The sequence below is a fragment of the Tachysurus vachellii genome, chromosome 1 (genome assembly GCF_030014155.1).
Source record: "Tachysurus vachellii isolate PV-2020 chromosome 1, HZAU_Pvac_v1, whole genome shotgun sequence".
Classification (NCBI taxonomy): domain Eukaryota; kingdom Metazoa; phylum Chordata; class Actinopteri; order Siluriformes; family Bagridae; genus Tachysurus; species Tachysurus vachellii.
In genome coordinates this window covers 40254972-40274323 of record NC_083460.1, presented here as the reverse complement: position 1 = coordinate 40274323, position 19352 = coordinate 40254972, and the positions used below count along the sequence as shown (strand labels likewise).

The 19352-nt window shown below is 39.3% G+C and overlaps 3 protein-coding genes across 3 annotated transcripts in view; 1 reads left to right on the top strand and 2 right to left on the bottom strand.

The window, feature by feature from the left end:
* The window catches only part of tmppe (transmembrane protein with metallophosphoesterase domain), a 298028-nt gene that overhangs the window by 99984 nt on the left and 178692 nt on the right, over nucleotides 1–19352 (top strand). The window lies entirely within an intron of this gene.
* gnao1b (guanine nucleotide binding protein (G protein), alpha activating activity polypeptide O, b) lies at nucleotides 722–9457 on the bottom strand. The gene is made up of 8 exons (XM_060865246.1): nucleotides 9166–9457; nucleotides 8995–9037; nucleotides 6095–6236; nucleotides 4932–5092; nucleotides 4403–4531; nucleotides 3476–3605; nucleotides 2363–2516; nucleotides 722–2245 (listed from the first exon to the last, which is right to left on the bottom strand). Exons 1-8 carry the CDS (start codon nucleotides 9281–9283, stop codon nucleotides 2058–2060), a joined length of 1065 nt encoding a protein of 354 aa, XP_060721229.1. The 5' UTR covers nucleotides 9284–9457; the 3' UTR covers nucleotides 722–2057.
* tradd (tnfrsf1a-associated via death domain) lies at nucleotides 12147–19119 on the bottom strand. Its single transcript, XM_060865126.1, has 6 exons — nucleotides 18975–19119; nucleotides 17495–17556; nucleotides 16162–16315; nucleotides 15147–15427; nucleotides 14383–14509; nucleotides 12147–13695 (listed from the first exon to the last, which is right to left on the bottom strand). Exons 2-6 carry the CDS (start codon nucleotides 17516–17518, stop codon nucleotides 13403–13405), a joined length of 879 nt encoding a protein of 292 aa, XP_060721109.1. The 5' UTR covers nucleotides 17519–17556; nucleotides 18975–19119; the 3' UTR covers nucleotides 12147–13402.

Below are 19352 nucleotides of genomic sequence, written 5' to 3'. Positions count from 1 at the left end.
TGTAACATAAGAAGATAACTTCCACTCCTTTTTTTTTTTAGTCTACTCTGAGCCCTCATTTTGTGATCCCTGCTGTTTGTGCACGTTACCTTTTATGGAGTTTTGTGGGCGTCAGTATATGCAAATGAGCTGTGTCAGATTTATTTTTAATGATCGGTAAAATTGATAAGTTTGGGTAGTTACATCATGTAGCTTTACAGCAGGGATTATTTATCTATTTAAAAAAAAAAGAGAGAGAGAAAATAAAAAACAGATTGGACATTTTATGCTAACGTTATGTTAGCTAAGATATTTTTTTCCGAAGCAAGCTAACAGTCGCTAATAACAAACTGAAAAGAACTAATGATCTGCTTCTGAATAATTAATACCATTAATATATGTATATTTTAGACGAGTTAATGTTCTTACCTGGATGTTTGTTGGGGTCGATCGGACAGGAAACCACGACCTCGTCGTTCTGGTGATTATTTCGATATAAGAGACGTGAAAACATCAGATTAAAGCTCTGAACATTAATATAATAAGATCTACGATGGCGAGGATTAAATCTCTCGGAGATTAAATCGCATTAAAATGGAGACTAAATGAAAAGAGAAACTATAGAATGGATCCAAACTGATTTTATTGTAAACATTTCATCAGGTGACAAAGACACGGAAAAGACAGAGAGAGCTTTAATAAAAAAATAAAAAATAAAAAATAAAAAATAAAAAAGGACAGGAAACATGAGAAAGGTTTAATCGCTCTCTTTCTTTCTCTCTCTCTCTCTCTCTCTCTCACACACACACACACACACACAGATGAAGAGTTCAGTAGTTTGTTTATTTATTAATATTAGTATAATTCAGATTGTGCTTTTCTTTTCTATCTTCTACATTTGTCTTCCTCTAAATGGTGATATATAACCGTCAGAGTGCTGAACCGCTCGGCTCTGTTTATAAACCTAACACGTACCCTGCAGGAGATTAAAAAAAAAATCTGTACACACAATATTCATGTTCATGTTCTATACACAACTCAATAAATAGAATAATTTACAAAGCAAATGTAACATTTTACATGAAGCTTCTCTTAACAAGAATTAGGTTCCACATAAACATCGACGAACGTCAATTCTCCCACGGCGCGGCGCTGCCGAATCCCTGGACTGTGATTGGTCAGAAGGTGTTGATTAATTCCCTGTATGCGGTCGTTTTTCCACGTGATCGGCGTTTGTAAATTTTACATCGACGTCTTTAAGAGACGTTTATCGATATTACATTAATGGAAGGAGACTTTTTCCGGATTGTTGAAATGTTAATGAAATGAACGACCGCATTAAATAATGTTACTGTGAATAATATAAATGTAGAGAACTTCCTGAACACTGATCTGCAGGTGTAAATATTAGATCGAGGATAACGACGATGACGTAAATGTTAGCGAACGCAGCTGTTTGTGGTTAATTGGCTTATTATGTTTAAAAATCACCGAACGTTTAACGAGTGTTAATTAGCCTGTCCCTGACGGTGCATTAACGCTGAAGTTCAGGTTGAGTTTGTGTTTATGTTAATGAGTGTGTTAAATGATGTCAGTTAAAGAGAACCTTGAGGTAAAGTATCAGATCCAGCAGATTTATCTGAGCTACGATTCTGTGGACATCACAGGAGAGTCTGCAGCTTCACCCAAACGGCTTTGGCCTGAGAGACGCGTTGTTTTGGAAATAACATTAAAAATAAAACAAATGATGAATATCTCATTAGAATTGAACGTTTTCGAGAAATTCACTAATTAATAAACAAAAAGGATACAGCAGACACTGGTCTCTTTACCATCCTGAGAATTTGGATTTGTTTTTGGAACATAGGATCTTTCCAAAGTTAACTGTATGCTAATTATCCTAAACAAACAAACACACACACACACACACACACTGCTTTAACTCAGGATTATAAAGAAAACCAGACAAACTACAAAAGCAGGATGAGAATGTCGGTCGTGTGGGGCGGAGTTTCAGTTCGGTTGCTCGTTACCATGACGAGAAACGATGATTTAGGTGACGTCGAGCTCGCTGCAGCTCAGTACAGGCCACAGCCACGCAGGTTGTTGGCGATGATGATGTCGGTGACGGCATCGAACACCACCTGAATGTTTCCCGTGTCAGTCGCACACGTCTGGTGGCAGTAAATCTCTTTATTAGGTGAACGATTTTTACTCTCAAATTGAACCTGAATGTACGCAGACGCGTCTTCGTACGTGTTCGGACCTGCGAGAGAAATCATAGAGCTGAATAAAGGAACACGAAACATATACATGAAATCTTAATATGCCTTACACACTCACACACACACACACACACACACACACACACACACACACACACCTGTATACTCTGGGAAGCACATGGTCAGCGGAGATTTCTTAATCTTCTCTGAAAAAAGATCCTTCTTGTTGAGGAAGAGGATGATGGACGTGTCGACAAAAAACTTATTATTACAGATGGAGTCAAACAGCATGAGCGACTCGTGCATACGATTCTGCAGGAAGGAGAAGGCATGGGATTATATAAATTAATGCACTCGCTCTAATACGTTACCGTTTCTATAGTAACGACTCGTTCACAGGGACGCGTCACATGACGGACGCTCCGCTGATAATAAACAGATGAAAAGGGTCGAGATTTAACGTTAATGGAAGGAGTCTCCTGTGTCAGAGCTTTATAACACTCAGAGGTACAGATAGGTTTAGGGAATGACTGATTATAGCTGCTAGAACATAAGAGACGACATTAAACATAATTATAAATGGATAAAAGGTATAATGTGGTGTTCTTTAATAAATAAATTCTGTGTGTGTGTGTAAGTGCGTGTGTGTAAGTACATGTGTGTGTGTGTGTCACACTGCACACGACAAACGGACACGACTGTCGGATTTCGCCCCCTAGTGACAGTCGCACGGAATATGCAATATGATCGTGTAGACGTCAACATGGGAGAGAAAACCCATTACTAGATGATCCGTGACAAAAATGTTCTCCATTAAGGCGCAACTCTTGCACTAAACGGTGACACTCACCGAGACTTTTTCTCCGAGTCAGGTGGTGTTTTATACACACTGATTTGCAATGTTTTCTTTGGCGTCTCCAGTAAAGGAGAGTAAAAACAAGAGCCTGTATTCTCCCTCCATTTATCGTGGTGAATGAAGGAATTAATTAATGAAGGAGTAAATACAAACAATCAATGCAACAATAAATCCAGAAAGACCGTGAATAATTTTTGAGGAAACATGGACGCAACATTAAAAATGTTGATGGTCGGCACCTCACGCAGCGCCTTTGCGACTCTCCATAGGAAATGAATGACTTCCGGTTTATCGGCGGACGTTTGTCGTGTGCAGTGTGAAGGCGGCTTAAGTGCGTGTGTGTGTGTGTGTGTGGTGTATGTGTGTGTGCGTAAGTACATGTGTGTGTTGTATGTGTGTGTGTTTAGTTCTTTACTGTTGTCTCATCTTCATGTAACATTTGGTCATAGCCGCTCATCGCCACACAGAAGATTATAGCCGTCACACCTTCAAAGCAGTGAATCCATTTTTTTCTCTCCGATCTCTGACCTCCTACATCGAACAGCCTGAAGGAGACAGAACGAAAACACACACACACACACACACACACACACACACACACTTACTTTTTTGTATGTAAAAACTGATAAAGTGCAAATTGCACTTTTTTTCAGTGAGTCAATTAATTTGATTCTGTTTGCTAATAAAAGTCAATTCTTTCAGTTCCCAAATGATTTGTTTTTTTTTCTCTCTAAATTGGATAAAGATTTTGAGCTGAGATGAAATGTTACTCTAGCTTATAATTAAGAAAATAACATTGCTGTTCATTGCTTTTTACATCTTAAAGATATCTTATATCTTAGAAGAAATATAAAGCTTTAAATCTAAAGAATATAATAAAGGATCTAAAGAAATTCTAAGAATGAGAAAAGAATTATAAAAAGTGAATCATTTCATAACCAAAATGATTCATTTCTATATATGTTTAGCTAAAAGAACCAGTTCAAAGATTTTAAAATACTCGATCAGTGTACGATTTATAAATGTATGAAATTGCTAGGTTAGAAAAAGTAGCTGAGTATCTAATAATTGTTTTATTTGTATTTTTTTTTATTGAATCTTGTGACATTTGTTTACTCAGATGTATTTTTTCAACTTAGCAGGAAATGCTTCAAATTGCATCTATATAAAAAATCGTAAGAAATCTGAAAGAACGCAAATTTCTATTGCATAATAATTGAGGAGCTCCTGGTAACCTCTGAGCTACAGCACCCCCTTCAGGCCAATAACAGAGTGCAGAAATGCTCCATCTGTTGAATATATTAAAGAGTATGAGTTCTAAATAAAAAAAAAAACAGCTCACCTGAAGTGCAGGTTCTTGAAGCTGAAGTGAGTCTCCACAATACCGGTGGTTTTAACCCGCGACCTCAAAATGTCCTGCTCAGTGGGCATATAATCAGTTGCTCCGATTCGGTCCAAACTGTCCAGGTAACTACATACACACACACAGTGAGGATTTGTTCGATCAGGACTGTGCACTATTTGGAAGTTATGTGAGCGTTACACGAGTGGGCGGAGTCTGTTTAAAACAGAGTAAAACACTGATGTTATGTAAAAGGATTTAAAAGGTGTAATAGTTGAATTTTGTTCATTCCTTAGTTTGTACAAATATAATATTAGTCTATAATAGTCTATAATGTGGTCTATAATATACACTAATACTCTACAGGACACTGTAGATCATAGGGGTGGAGTTTCATTAATATGGGTGGGAATTATACAAATGTTGAGCCCACTGAACCTCACCCACTGCACCTTTAAGTTGAGACAGACAATAATAATAAGGTTAAATGTGTTAATGTAATTAATGGGAGTGTGTGTGTGTGTCTTACTATTGAGCCGAGTCATTGAGCTGATATTCTCGTGATCGGTTGAAGCAGGCCTGAACTCCTCCATCTTTCCACAAACGCTTCATAGCCAACAGAACCTCAGGCGTGTACGGCTCCGTGTCCTCCATACGGGTGATTATGTCACAGACCAACTTTCCATCAGACTGAAGACAAACACATGCCACAGGGACATGGATTTAATTACAGACTTCCTAATAAAAATACTGTTATAATTCATAGTACTCCCTGAAATGAATGAGGAGTTGGATACAGATAAACAGCTTTTATTTAGAGAAATATTCAAAACATCATAGCTGTTCAATTAAAAAGTGAAAAACTGAAAAGATGAGTTCACCATTAAACACTTGTAAGATGAATGAAGTTTTTTGTGACATGCATCACCTCTCATTAGGGACCTTTCCCACTCACTAGATGTCGCTGTAGACCAGCTGGAAAGTTTATTAATGATGTAGATATTAAAGACAGGGTGCACGATGTTTGAAAGCAAATGTTGACATTTGAAATCACGAAAACAAACACGCCCCTAACCCAAATGGGTGTCACCCCTGTTTTGATAGCTCCGCCCACACATACATACGTAACCCAGGCAACTATTATGGCGGAACCTGCTGGGGCAGATGGCCGAGGGGATATTTTTATCAATAAATAAACTCAATGAGTAATACTATGGTAATACAAATGTGTTTTTGTAGTACTGTGTGTTATACCGTGAAAGGTTTAGCTCCGTTTCACGAGGAAGACGACCCTCAACACCTAAAACCCGAGGCAAAGGTAACGGCAGGTATCCGCCATGTCAATGTTTAAATCGCTTTCTGCTAATGTCAGACATGCGCACTGAACACTCTCTCCGCCGCATATTGACAAGACACGCCCCTTTCTGCTCATTGGCTAAATGTTTGTTTTGTTTGTCGGCCCGACTCAGTTATCTGAAGCATTTTCAAACATCCTGCACCCCACCTTTAAAAGCCGCGGGAATGACATTTACTTAGACTCTTCAGAACAAGTTTGTTGATATGGAACACTAAGTATTATAACAGTGTTTAATTGTGCACTAGGAGAGGATGTGTTTGATTGATTTTTACATTCTGCTTCACAGAGACAGGGAGAGGAGGGTGGAGTGTGTGTGTACGTGTGTGTGTACTCACTGTCCTGTCCTTGTCTTCATACTCAATGCTGAGGTTCTCCATAGCTTTTAAAATGGAGAAGAGACTCTGAATGGTGTTGCTGTAGACGATGGGTTTAAACTGCTTTAAGTCGTCGCCACTGAAACCATCTTCGTGGATAATCCTGATACACACGGAAACTGTGTTATACAATTGTAATATTCTCTCTCACACACACACACGTCACCGTGCTGTATTCAGCATCAGTGATGCAAGTCCATATTTATGTGAGGAAAGTTTCTCGTATTCGGAATCGGGTCACACAGCCGCTTTAGGTGATTTTCTGATCTCCACATCATGTGTGTAGTTCACTCATTTGATGTTATGACATTTTTCCACAGCAGAAGAATCTCAGACGGGGTTTTCCAGTGCAAACGTTTTTAAACGTGGGCTGTTTTTGCTATACAACAATACAACATTAAAGCGTGAGACAATCATATGAAGAATAGATGAGTGAGAATGACTGTGAGATTTGGCATGAATGTAACAGAAGTCCAGTATAAACACAGCCCACAGAATAACACTTGATCCAACACATTCTGTTATTTTGTATGATAAACTAATAGTACACAAAGTGTGAGCATATTTATTTAATAATGTGAAAATACGGTTAATAGTACACACAATTTATTGGCCACAACATTCTAAACAGAAGCCATAGTGTGTATGTGTGTGCGACACATGTACCGTAGTTATATTCAAATAGTAAATATCAGTGTGACACGTTGTGATAATAAAAAACACTGACATTTACTATTAAACATAACTTAGACAAGCCTCTCTTTTAAACAAAGTCCACCCCTGCGTGTGAAACGCTCACGTAACTTCTCGACAGTCTGTAGTAACGTCACAGGTCTGAATAAGGATTTGTGCAATTTCAGTACTGAATCCTCTGCGTGCGTGACTGTGGATAAACAGACATGACGGTGACGAACGTAATAAAGATGCGATAATGATGTGCAAACTAGTCAGTTATTTCGTGTTAATTTTATAAACTCTTTTAAATCTGTTCTGTTTAAAGTTTCTATTTTGTGCCTTTAATGTTGTGAATGTAAATATCTGAAGATAAATTTTTCAGCAAGGTTTCACGAAAAACACACAATGACACAAAATCCTTTCAGCTTTGACTGTAAAGTGCATGTAAATTTCCAGGGATCAGGTTGCAAAATCTAGCCATTAAGATTAACACAAATTTAAAGTCAGCCACACACACAGACACACACACACACACACACACAGGCTGTCTCAGAGGGCAGGAGAACCATGCAGCTCATGTACAGGTGTAACAGCAGGACAGTTATAACACAGTAATGATCTTATTTACAGCGTGAGCTTGAACAGGAATCTCTCTTTCTCTCTGTCTCTCTCTGTCTCTTTCTCTGTCTACCTCTCTCTCTTTCTCCGTATTTCTCTCTCTGTCTATCACTCTCTCTCTTTCTCTGTCTCTTTCTCTGTCTCTTTCTCTGTCTCTCTCTGTCTCTTTCTGTCTATCTCTCTCTGTCTCTTTCTCTCTCTCTCTGTCTCTCTCTTTCTCTCGCTCTCCACAAGGTGGGAAATTTTCAGTTACGTGCACATTTCCGCTCTAAACAGATACTACGGCCTGTTTCAGTTCTGGACCTTGCTTTCATTTTGTAGAACTTCCTGATTCTATTTGAACTTGAAATTAAAAGTGTTCATTGATTTGTCCAGTATAAAAATTAAACGGTCAGGATCGGTTCACAGATCATGACGAAAAAAAATTGAAATAAATTAATGTAATACTGGAAAAGGTTTGTATACATAAATTATTTATAAATTATATAAACTACAATTAAAAAGATTTCCATTGTTCAACACAAAACCACAGAACCACATATAAACCAGATGTTTTAAATAATATACAATACACTCAATAAGATAATTAGTTCATGAAAGTTAAGAACCTCATCAAGGTTCCTTAAGTGTTCCTAAAATAATTAAGAGTTCTTAGCTTACAAAAAATGGTTCTTATCTTTTCTGATAGGGACCAACTGTGGTAGGGTTGTAGGCAAAACCTTTAAATCCCTTTATAGGGCTCTAAATATTAGAGCACAAGCTGTTTTACAACATCGTATGCTAGTGATAGAGCTGCGTACGCTCAGAAAAAAGGGTACTGAACTGGGGAGGTTCACTCGATGGAACATCTCTTACCTTTAACACGTTTCACCTGGAAATGTGAATCTTCATTTTGATTCTAGCACTTTAGCGGTGTAGGAGCCTTAATTCTACACAGTGAACACACTTCAAGGGGTTCCTTAAAGGATAAGTGTTTCTTCTGATAAGTTTCTTTCTTCTGATAAGAAAACACTATTGTACAGTATTTATAGCACACATAAGGATCTCCACAGAGGAACAACAGAAGAACCTTTAATGTTTCTAAAGAGTGCACGCTCATAGAAATACGGCTACAAACCCGAACCCGAGTGACTGCTGAATTGTGATAAAACGACGTCATGTACATACTTAGAAATACTTTAACTTTCTTATAAAAGCTAGTTAAAGCCGCACACACCGAAGGTAGAAAGGCAGAAGGTTCACACCACACCACACCACACCACACCACACCACAATACACCGGAGTCACAAAGACAATCCCGGAGCAGAACCTTTATCTTTTCTACCTTCGATACGATTCAGAGTTTCTTTAAAATGATTTGAAATACATCATCACCTTCTAGAGTAAAGCTTTAAATGTACAAAACAGTCAACTTTCTTACAAACATGATAGATTTTGTAATTTTGCAGCACCATCTATACTATATATGTATATAGTGCATATAGAGCAGAACACAGAACCAGGCTCTGATCTATTGGACTATTTAAAAGTCGCATGTGGAGGAAACATGTTAGACAAACAGACTTACTTCATCTGTTTGACAATAGTGCTCTTCCCAGACTCTCCTCCACCTGCACACACACACATACACACACACACACACAATGCATTTACAGACAATAATAAATTACAGACTCCGACACACGCACAAACACACCACACCGACGTGTCTGAGGTTGTTTTCTTTCCTTCTCCTCACCAAGCAGCAGCAGCTTCACTACTTTCGCCTCATAGATTCCGTCCTCCTTCAGGTTCTTCTCGATGGCTTTGCTCTTTTCTAGAGCCTCGCGCTCCTCCACGCTTAACGAGCATCCCATGGCGAGGCGGAGACTGAGCTGTATCCGAAATCCCCGTGCGTTGCGCGGTGCGCCCGCGTTGGCGTGAAAGCGCAAAGGAAAGGAAGGTCCTTAAATCATCCAAAAGCGAAAATCCGGACCAACTTTGTAGAAAAAAAAAAAATATATATATATATATATATATATTTATATATATAGTTTTTCTTTTAACGGTAACGTGCACGCGCTCCCGGTTACAGGTGCCTCTTACTGGGCGGTGGCGACGGCAAACGCAGCAGCGGCAGCGCGAGCTCTTCTCCTCTCTCTCTCATCCTGCCGCCGCCGCTGCTGCGCGAGAGGAAACCTCCCCTTGGGTGACGTCAGAGACGGTGCGGATGCGCCCGGTGATGTGCGATTTTCTGACGGTCACATCACATAACACCCGAAACCCCACAACCGTTTATAACCATGTTCACAACCGGAAATAAAAATACATATAATAGTCGTTTGTTGATGTGGTGCTTGTTTTGTTTTGGTAAGGAGACGTTTATTTCACATCAACACCCAGAGCTAAAGCTGTAAACTTTCTTACATCTTCAAGTCAAACGAGTCTACATTTCTTCCAACGTTTGTTTTTTTGTTTGTTTGTAGTTCATTTATTTATAAATAAATATTTATTTTATATATATTTTATTTATATATAAAATATATAAAATATTTATTTTATATATTTATTTATTTATAAATAAAAATCACCCGTTTTTTATAAATAAATATTTATTTTATTTATTTTATATTTATTTTATTTATATAAAATATATATTTATATATTTATTTATAAATAAATACTTAAATGAATAAATAAAATTAAACTTAGTAATTTATTTGAAAATTGAAACAGCAACTCAATTTAAGTATTAAAAAAATACTTTTTTAAAGTATTAATAACGATTGCTGCAATCTTCTTTCATCCTGAACCTCAATCATTTCCATAATAAAAAAGATTCAGATGAAGAAGCAAAACTAAACATTCGTTCCCAAATGACAATCACGTCCTAGATGTGAATCTCTGGAGGTTAATATGATTTCCAGGTGTGTAAATATCACAGGTACTGTATAGATACAGGAGCGTGTTGTAGTTTAAGAAGTTAAATAATCTCCAGGATCTACAATAAAACCATCTTTCTCTCTCACACACACACACACTGGTGATTCTGATGGATTACTTCACACAGATAAGAGCCGTATCAGATGAACGACCTGCTTAAAGGGCTTTTATAGTTATTACAAATGACCTCGCTGATGCTCCATGACATCACCGACATCGACAGATCGTTACACAATCACACACACTATCAGTGCGGTGTGTGTTAGTGAAGAAATTGTGTTCTGGACACAATGTCGATTTACAGCACTTTGAAAATCTAAGTACTTTAATTCTAATCACTGTTCTGCTTTTTAAACAGACTACCCCTCGCCCCCACCACCACCACAACACACACATTATGTCTCCATAACCAAAATGAATGCGATCTCTCAAACATCTAATACTTTAATGGAAGGTCGGTGTAATGGCTTAATGCAGAAAAGCCGCATACATGTCGTTAATCTGACCAGCTTTAACGGATCGCTCCACGTTAAAGCTATTCACTCCTAAGATTAATAACGTTCCTCATAAATCACATAGGAAAAAAAAAACAATATAAACATATAATAAAATAAATACACAATAATTTTCTTAAATATAACAATAAATGAAGTGCATGCAATAACATTTCACCCCAGTCTGTTTCAAAAACCTACTAGGAAGCAAGTGGAGACATTTCCTCAAGTTGATGTTTGGAAGTAGGAAAAATGGACGAGTGTAAGAATCTAAGCGGCTGTGACAAGGGCCAAGTTCTGATCTCTCGACATCTGGGTCAGAGCATCTCCAAAGCAGGTCTTTTGGAGTGTTTCAGGTATGAAGTCTTTAGTACCTACCAAAATATTTCCAATGAAGAACAACTAGTGATGCAGCAATAGGGGATTTAAGTGTCATAGATGTACGTGAGGTGCAAAGGCAAGCCTGTCTGGTCTGATCCCACAGAACTGCTGACAAAGTGAATGGTGGCTGTGATAAGGAGTCAGATCACACAGAGCCTCACAGCTTGCTGCATACGGAGGTACATAGCTGCAGAGTGTCAGAGTGACCACAGACCTGTACACCACCCAAAGCTCCTACAATGGACATGTGAGCATCAGAACTAGATGATGGAGCTGTGGATGGAGGAAGCCTGGATTGATGTAACAGAACATTTGATTCATCACTTACCTGGGGGAGAAATGGCATCAGGATGCACTATGGGAAGGTGAGCCAGTGGAGGCAGTGTAATGATTTGGACAACCACTGTCGGTATACCACAGTACATAACACACACAAACACGTACGTACGTACGTACACACACACACACAAACACGTACATACACACACACACGCACACACACACGCACACAAACACGTACATACACACACACACAAACACGTACATACACACACATGTACGTACACACACACGCATACGTACACACACGTACGTACACAAACACATACGTACACTCACACACGTACACACACACACACACGTACGTACAAAAACACACGTACGTACGTACACACGTACATACACACACACACACGTACGTACACACATGCGCACATTCATACATACGCACACGCACATACACACGTACATACACACACACGTACATACACACACACGTACATACACACACACGTACATACACACACCTCAGACTTCTGTTGTTTCACAAAAATTTATCTGATTAAAAAACCTTCATTTAGAGCATTGAGACACATTCAAAGTCACAAAAAAGAAAAAGCAATAAAAAAAATCTCACACGTGATGTAGTTGTCCTTTGTATTATTTATATCATTATTATTTACCGCTCTTACACTTTTCTTTCATTTCTTTCGAAGTCATAATAAACCATACTAGTATAAGCTCCATTTTCCTCACGATACAGTGTAATATCTGATATTTTCTGATACACCAGATAATTTTTGGTGTTTTGTTATTTTCTACACTTTGGTCATCTCACTGTAATTCTTTATACTGCTAGATATCACAAAAAAATACAATCACATTTACTATTCTAAACACCTCTCTGCTTCCTGTGTACCAAACATGTATGTAAGCATGACATTTAATCACATACTGAAAGAGACAAATTGATGCAAAACATTTCATTTATACACAGTTCATCATATAACCCTAGTACAGACCAGGAGGGATATAAGTCTAAATCTTTATCAACCTGGATACAGGTAACTAAACATGGAAACCAGAGGAACATGTTTGTGAAGGTTTGTTCCATGGTTCTGGATTGCACATTAAAAAAACATTTTGGTTTTGAATGTAAAACACTGGCTCTGGCACCCACACGATTTAGCTCAGGAAGGACTTTGATTATCATGTGCAGCTGTACGTAGACATGTGCGGCTCTTCATGGTAAAGCCAGACATGCTGAATGCAAGAAGAGGAAAAAAAAAGGACAGTCTGATGATAAGAACACTTTCACACCCGAATCGATGGACGACTTAGAAAGTCTTGGTGTGTTTTTTTGTCAGGTGAGAACACAGTGATCGCGCTCGGGTCCGAGAGCGTCTGAGCACGGTGGTCTACATCTGCTTCAGAACAAACTCGTAAGAGAACAGGAATCGACACTGAATCGACTCCTCTGCAGGAAGTGAATCGGTTGCTTGATTGTGATGCGTAAATGCCCTGTGCTCGGGAGGATTTGGGAAGTCAGATACGAATGTTTAAATTTCTTCTTTATATATTTATATAATCATTTATTGATTGCTGGATACGTGTTCTCTGCGCTCGGGTGTGTTTTGACTGTGTTTTGACTCTCTGACTGTTTGTTTTTATGTAATTTTCCATAATTTATTTAATTTTTTGAAGAAACCTTTTATTTCTATTTTTTTGGGGTAAACCAAATGTTAAATGTTCCCAGAATCATAACCTGGTCCTATATATTTTGACCCAAAATGGCAAATGTTGCATTTTTCAAAACTAGAAACCAATATGCATTTAGGTACCAGACCTACTTAGACACACACACACACTCACACACACACACTTACAATCCCCTCACTTTCAGGGCTGAATGTCCAACATGATCTCGGCCATGTTGATCAGCTTCGCTTCCTCCAGCGCGCTGATGAGACGCCCCAGCCTAGCATTCCGGCCCTCTGATTGGATGAAGCGTCCCAGTAGCTGATAGGCCTGTTCGTAAAGCCCCTCCCTCTCATACTCATACGCGAGATTGTCGATGGCTGTCCCCTTCAGTGCCCGGCAATTCTTCTGTAACGCTCGACCCACTCGCTTCCAGTCACGGCCCACATGAGAAGCAAAGCGCTGCTGATCCGTGGGCGTCAGAGGCCTGTCGTCTTTAAGGCCATGTGCAGAAACATGACAAAAATATTTCTCAAAATTTCATCATCTTTTTTCCATCAGCAAACCCTAATCTAACATGCTTCTGTAGCTTCTCCTGGGATATAAGTCTTCAGACTTGTTCATGATATAACGGACTCTGACACATCCCTGTCACTGCCTGCCTGCTTTAAGATCACATGAGTGTCTCATAAAACAAAAAGCAGGACCTAAATCTTAGCTGTAAGTGAAATTAAGGAACTGAAAACCAAAACCAAAAGTGTCTTGCATTTATTATACTTAATCAGCTTTTTGTAATGCTATAAACTCTGAATTGAAAAAAAAACACTGTTAATGTTTGTTAATATTATTCATTAATAAACAAAATTGAGTGGACAATAAATGTATAGTTAATGTGCATATTATTTGAATAATCAGGATTTTGGCTGTTATTTTTTGTGTATTTTAGGATGAAAATATTTGGTGGCTAAAGTTTCAGTGCATTCCTAATTTCCTAAAAACTGGCAACAGATAAATATTTTAAATAAAATGCATAACATATGAATTTTGATTGTCTAAATATTACTCACGTTAAAAAGAATACGGATTATTCAATTAATGAGCCCTAGTCTTTAGTTTTGGAAATTGGATTTTGTTCTTATACACACTGTAAAGGATAAAAGAATTAATAACACGGTACACACCGAACAGACGTTTCTGGAACAGGAAGCAGTTCTTGGGCACTTCCTTATTTGTTGAGATGGGTGGAATACAGCAGTTCTGTAGCTGCTGCTCGAGCTGCGTGACCTCGTCATCCCTCAAACGCACGGGCTGTAAAACAGCGGTCGATCGTGTTAGCGTGTTTATAGGGTTTAATTAAATGTAAACGGAACGATCACTGTAAAAAGCATGTTGGCTCCCATGGGATTTATTTTCCATGAAATTGATTTTATGTATTTATTTATTCTATATTTAACTTGTATTATCATAATGTATTATGTTTTATATTTAATTGTATTTTTATTGTATATATTTTTAGTTTCTTCTTTTACTTTTTATTTTGCTGCATTGTGAGTGTGTGAGTGAGTGTGTGAGCGAGCGAGTGTGTGAGCGAGCGAGTGTGTGTGTGTGCGCGAGTGTGTGTGTGTGCGAGTGAGTGTGTGCGCGTGTGCGAGTGTGTGTGTGAGTGAGTGTGTGTGTGTGTGTGAGCGAGTGTGTGTGTGTGAGTGAGCGAGTGTGTGTGTGTGCGAGTGTGTGTGTGAGCGAGTGAGTGTGTGCGCGTGTGCGAGTGTGTGTGTGTGAGTGAGTGTGTGTGTGAGTGTGTGTGTGTGAGTGAGCGAGTGTGTGTGTGAGCGAGTGAGTGTGTGCGCGTGTGTGTGTGTGTGAGCGAGTGAGTGTGTGTGAGTGGGTGCGAGTGCGTGTGTGTGTGTGCGCGTGTGTGTGAGCGGGTGAGTGAGCGATTGAGTACCTGAGACTGGTATACGAGCTGTAGACAGAGTTCAGGATCTTCAAGGCTGTGGTCCAAGGTGTGTGTTCCTGCCTTGAGCATGGATTCCATGCCCACACCATCAGGAAGTGAAAGCAGGCGTGATGCGTGCTGAGACAGGAACTGAAGCAGCGAGCCGTTCTTGTAGCTGTCCAGGAAACGCCTACAGGGAACGATGTCCGTGAACTTCAGCTCCACTCCCAGGAACGGATCGGCGTCGTGAAGCTTGAGTATTTCGTAACCGTCGAGCCCACCCGCAACATCTGATCCACAAAACAGTATCAATAATGCTGAACTTCTTGTCCTTGGTATTGTTAGAGAAGTGAGCTTTAACTTTAAGAACCTAGACAGATTTCTTTTTCATTTGGAGTAAATGGACTGATTATTCATTCATTCATCTTCTACCGCTTATCCGAACTACCTCTGGTCACGGGGAGCCTGTGCCTATCTCAGGCGTCATCGGGCATCAAGGCAGGATACACCCTGGACGGAGTGCCAACCCATCTCAGGGCACACACACACACTCATTCACTCAATCACACACTAGGGACAATTTTCCAGAGATGCCAATCAACCTACCATGCATGTCTTTGGACCGGGGGAGGAAACCGGAGTACCCGGAGGAAACCCCCGAGGCACGGGGAGAACATGCAAACTCCACACACACAAGGTGGAGGCGGGAATCGATGGACTGATTATATTTAACCAATATGCTCGGATTCATAATATACTGTGTATTTATAACTACATTATATAACGAATTATAATCGTCTAAATATTACTTGTAGTATAGAAGGGACAGAAAATGGATTGTCTAAGTGTAAAAAAAGTTTAAAACATGACTAAATCTTCCAGCAGGTAAAATGTTTAACACGCAGCTCAAACATATGAAATGCAGAAAAGAAAATATTTTTAGAAAATATTTCTCAACGTACTAGTTGAGGTAATTTTATGAAGGTGTTTTTTTACACACACACACACACACACACACACACACCTGTCAGTGTGAGTTTAATGGTCTTGAATATGCTGAACTTCTCTTGCTGATCTTTGTAGAAGGAAAGAAGGTCAGGTTCTGAACTGCAGCAGCGCAGGAACAACACAACACACCCTGACCACGTGCGATCGTTCAGACTACTCACAGCCGACTTCTGCAATAAGAAGCACAATAAACTATACGTTAACATTTCTAACAAACATCGACGGCTAAATGACGTAACAGAGAATTATTATATTAACTAGATTTGTAAAGTTCGTCGCGACAAACTTTGATGTTGGCTTTGACAAGGCAAGTATTCGCAAAGGCCGGTGCGTTTTTGGAGGCGAGTGGACACAAGGGTCAGTGTTACTTTTGGAAGCAAGTGGACAGAAAGATAGGGTGCCAAAACATTTGGAGGCAAGTGGGGACAAGCATGTGACGTCATCCGAATACTCCTGAGGAAGTTCCCCTCATTGGGCTGAGTGTTTTGATATGTCACATGTTTATGTTGGGCTAATTTTTGATTTTCACGTGACATCAGTCGGTACACCAATTTAAACCTTTGTTCAGAGTATCACCCTAAAGGAGCTGGCCGAGTTTGGTGTAGATAGTTCGAAAGCTTGCCGAGTTATAAACCTCCAAATTTTATAATGGGAGTCTATGGGAAAAAAGGCCATTTTGAGACCCGGTACCGGAAGTACCGGTACTCGGATCGCTTGGAAAAGTAAAAGCAACAAACTTCAGACCAGGGTCTACAACATATCCGAATTTGGTTCATGTGGCTCGAAAGCCCTAGGCTGCATTAAATTTTATAAATTTTTGTCTAAGCTGAAATAGGAAAACAGAATGTTGGCTTCTACAAAGCGACATAATTATTTCTGTTTAAGGAGGTCAAACATTTATTCTCAAGTTCACTGCATACTTCCTTGTTTCCCTTTTCAGTCCAGAAGACTGAGTGGTGATAAGAGGAAATGGGGCAACCGTTAATGACAAAGTGGCCAATGGCTTGTGATGCAACAGAGCAGACAGTAAGTTTAGCTTCATGCAAATGAGATGCAAAGTAAAATGGAGATGACAGTGGAGTCGATGGAGATGGCACGGTTCATTAATTTTCCCCTGAAGCTATGAAACCCCCTTGGTTTTTCATGTTTTTTTTTAACATTTTTTTTTTTGTTTCTATTCCTTATAGTCCTTAGGTGGGTGATGGGAGTGTTTGATTTGACAAAATAAAGCATCGCTGGCATTTTTTTTTTTATTCGATTTCAGTACATTAAATACATTTTAAATACAGTAGCTTAAATGTAGGACACGCCAACTGATGGGGGTGTGAATAAAATCCGAGTTTGCGTACCGTTGTATCTGTGTTTCTGTCCATTTTCTGAGCATTCCAAACTCCTCTGTTCCCCTCCGAGGCTGAAACATATTAAATAAACAAACACACTGATTATCAGCTATCTATACCATCTATACACTCCTGCAATTATTATACCGTCTCTGATATTACATGCAAACAATAATGAACACTGTGTGATGGGTTATGAGGTGTTAATTCATTCTCTACAGTTTTATACACAGTAATGCACAGTAATCGTTTCGCGTAACAGCTTGTTCGCAGGGACACAAGAAACACCACCGATGTGTGTGTAATTGATAAATTCCATGTCAAGCACATGATTATATAACGTTTATGGAAGGAGTCTCAAGAGTGTTAATGACGTAACCGGTGGACTTATTACTCTCGTGTAAACAAGGGCGTGCGACGACAAAGAGACCGAGTCTCGTCCAGGACGTGTTCCCAACTGCCTCCCATACGTATCCCACGATACGCTACAGATCTATCCAGAGCAAAAGTTTTACTACATTTTCTACATTTAGCAGACGCCCTTATCCAGAGCGACTTACATTTTATCTCATTTTTATACAACTGAGCAATTGAGGGTTAAGGGCCTTGCTCAGGGGCCCAGAAGTGGCAGCTTGGTGGACGTAGGACAGAATAAAATGACCAGAATGACGTACAAGTGTATGGTAGCCTAGTGGTTAAGGTGTCTGGCTACCAATCAGAAGGTTGTGAGTTCGATCCCAGGTCCACCAGGCTGCCAACTGTTGGGCCCCTGTGCAAGGCCCTTAACTTAAGCAAGGCCCTTAACCCTCAATTGCTCAGCTGTATTAAAAAAAAGAGATAATGTAAATTGCTCTGGATATAAGGGCGTCTGCCAAATGCTGTAACTGTAAATAAATGATGGATGGATAAATGAATGAATATAAGTGATTAATGGATTTATAGATGGATGGACAGACAGTTGACCTTAAAATCAGGCATAAAAGCATTTTTACAACTTTTCTGCATCTTGCTGATGACAGTAATGAAACCTTTAAAGTATATTAAGATTAAAGTCGGACTCTGAAACCTAAACATCAGCTCTATTTTGTAGAATTGAACAAAATTTCCTTCCTTCCTTTTCTTTTAGACTGCAACCGCAGCTCGTGCGCAGGGGTACAAACAGGAAGCGCGCGCGTCACGTCACGCGAGTTTCTTACTCAGGTAACTTTAATGGAGCGCGAGACAGAAAATAAATAAATAAATAAACAAATAAAATCGTAAACTTTTAACACGATTTGTGTTTACTAACGAATCAAACGTGAGAGAATTTCACTACACAGACACAAAACAGCTGATATTTCGAATGTAAATATCTCCAAACGAAACCTTTCCACAGTCTGACGTTTTGAAGCTAACAGGCTACTTAGCTTAGCAACAATGTTTATGTGGAAAGCTAACAAAGCTAACGAACAGCAGAAAAATCATGGCGAGAAAGACTTGAACTACTCACACGCCAAAGAAAAGTGGCTTTATCCGAAAATATACAGCGATATTTTTCGTGTGAAGTTTTTAAAACTCGGACAAAACACGGTGACTAAGTTGGTCAGTGTGGGAACGCTGCTACGTCACCGTTTAGTCGACTCTGATTGGGTAAAACGTCCGTGCGCTTTACGCTGATTGGTCGTAGGTTTACGGATATAAGGGGGGAATGAAGGCGACGCATCCGCCATATTGGAAAGGTCAAACGAGGGTGTGGGTGGAAGATGTGTTAAACTGCACCGGTGTTTGGATCAAATTGATCGTAATTAACAAACTCTGAGCAAGTCCATGCGTGCTGCTTATTCAAATGTACAATAATATTTGAATAATCTAATATTATTTAATATAA

Coding starts and splice junctions, on each gene's coding strand:
- gnao1b (XM_060865246.1), bottom strand. CDS start 9,283: ATGGGATGCTCGTTAAGCGTGGAGGAGCGCGAGGCTCTAGAAAAGAGC. Junction 6,237..8,994: donor ACTATTGTCAAACAGATGAA/GTAAGTCTGTTT, acceptor CGTGTGTATCAG/GATTATCCACGAAGATGGTT. Junction 4,532..4,931: donor CTCAATGACTCGGCTCAATA/GTAAGACACACA, acceptor GTGTGTATGTAG/TTACCTGGACAGTTTGGACC.
- tradd (XM_060865126.1), bottom strand. CDS start 17,518: ATGGACAGAAACACAGATACAACG. Junction 14,510..15,146: donor AGCTCGTATACCAGTCTCAG/GTACTCAATCGC, acceptor GCTGTTTTACAG/CCCGTGCGTTTGAGGGATGA. Junction 13,696..14,382: donor GTTCCAGAAACGTCTGTTCG/GTGTGTACCGTG, acceptor ATGGCCTTAAAG/ACGACAGGCCTCTGACGCCC.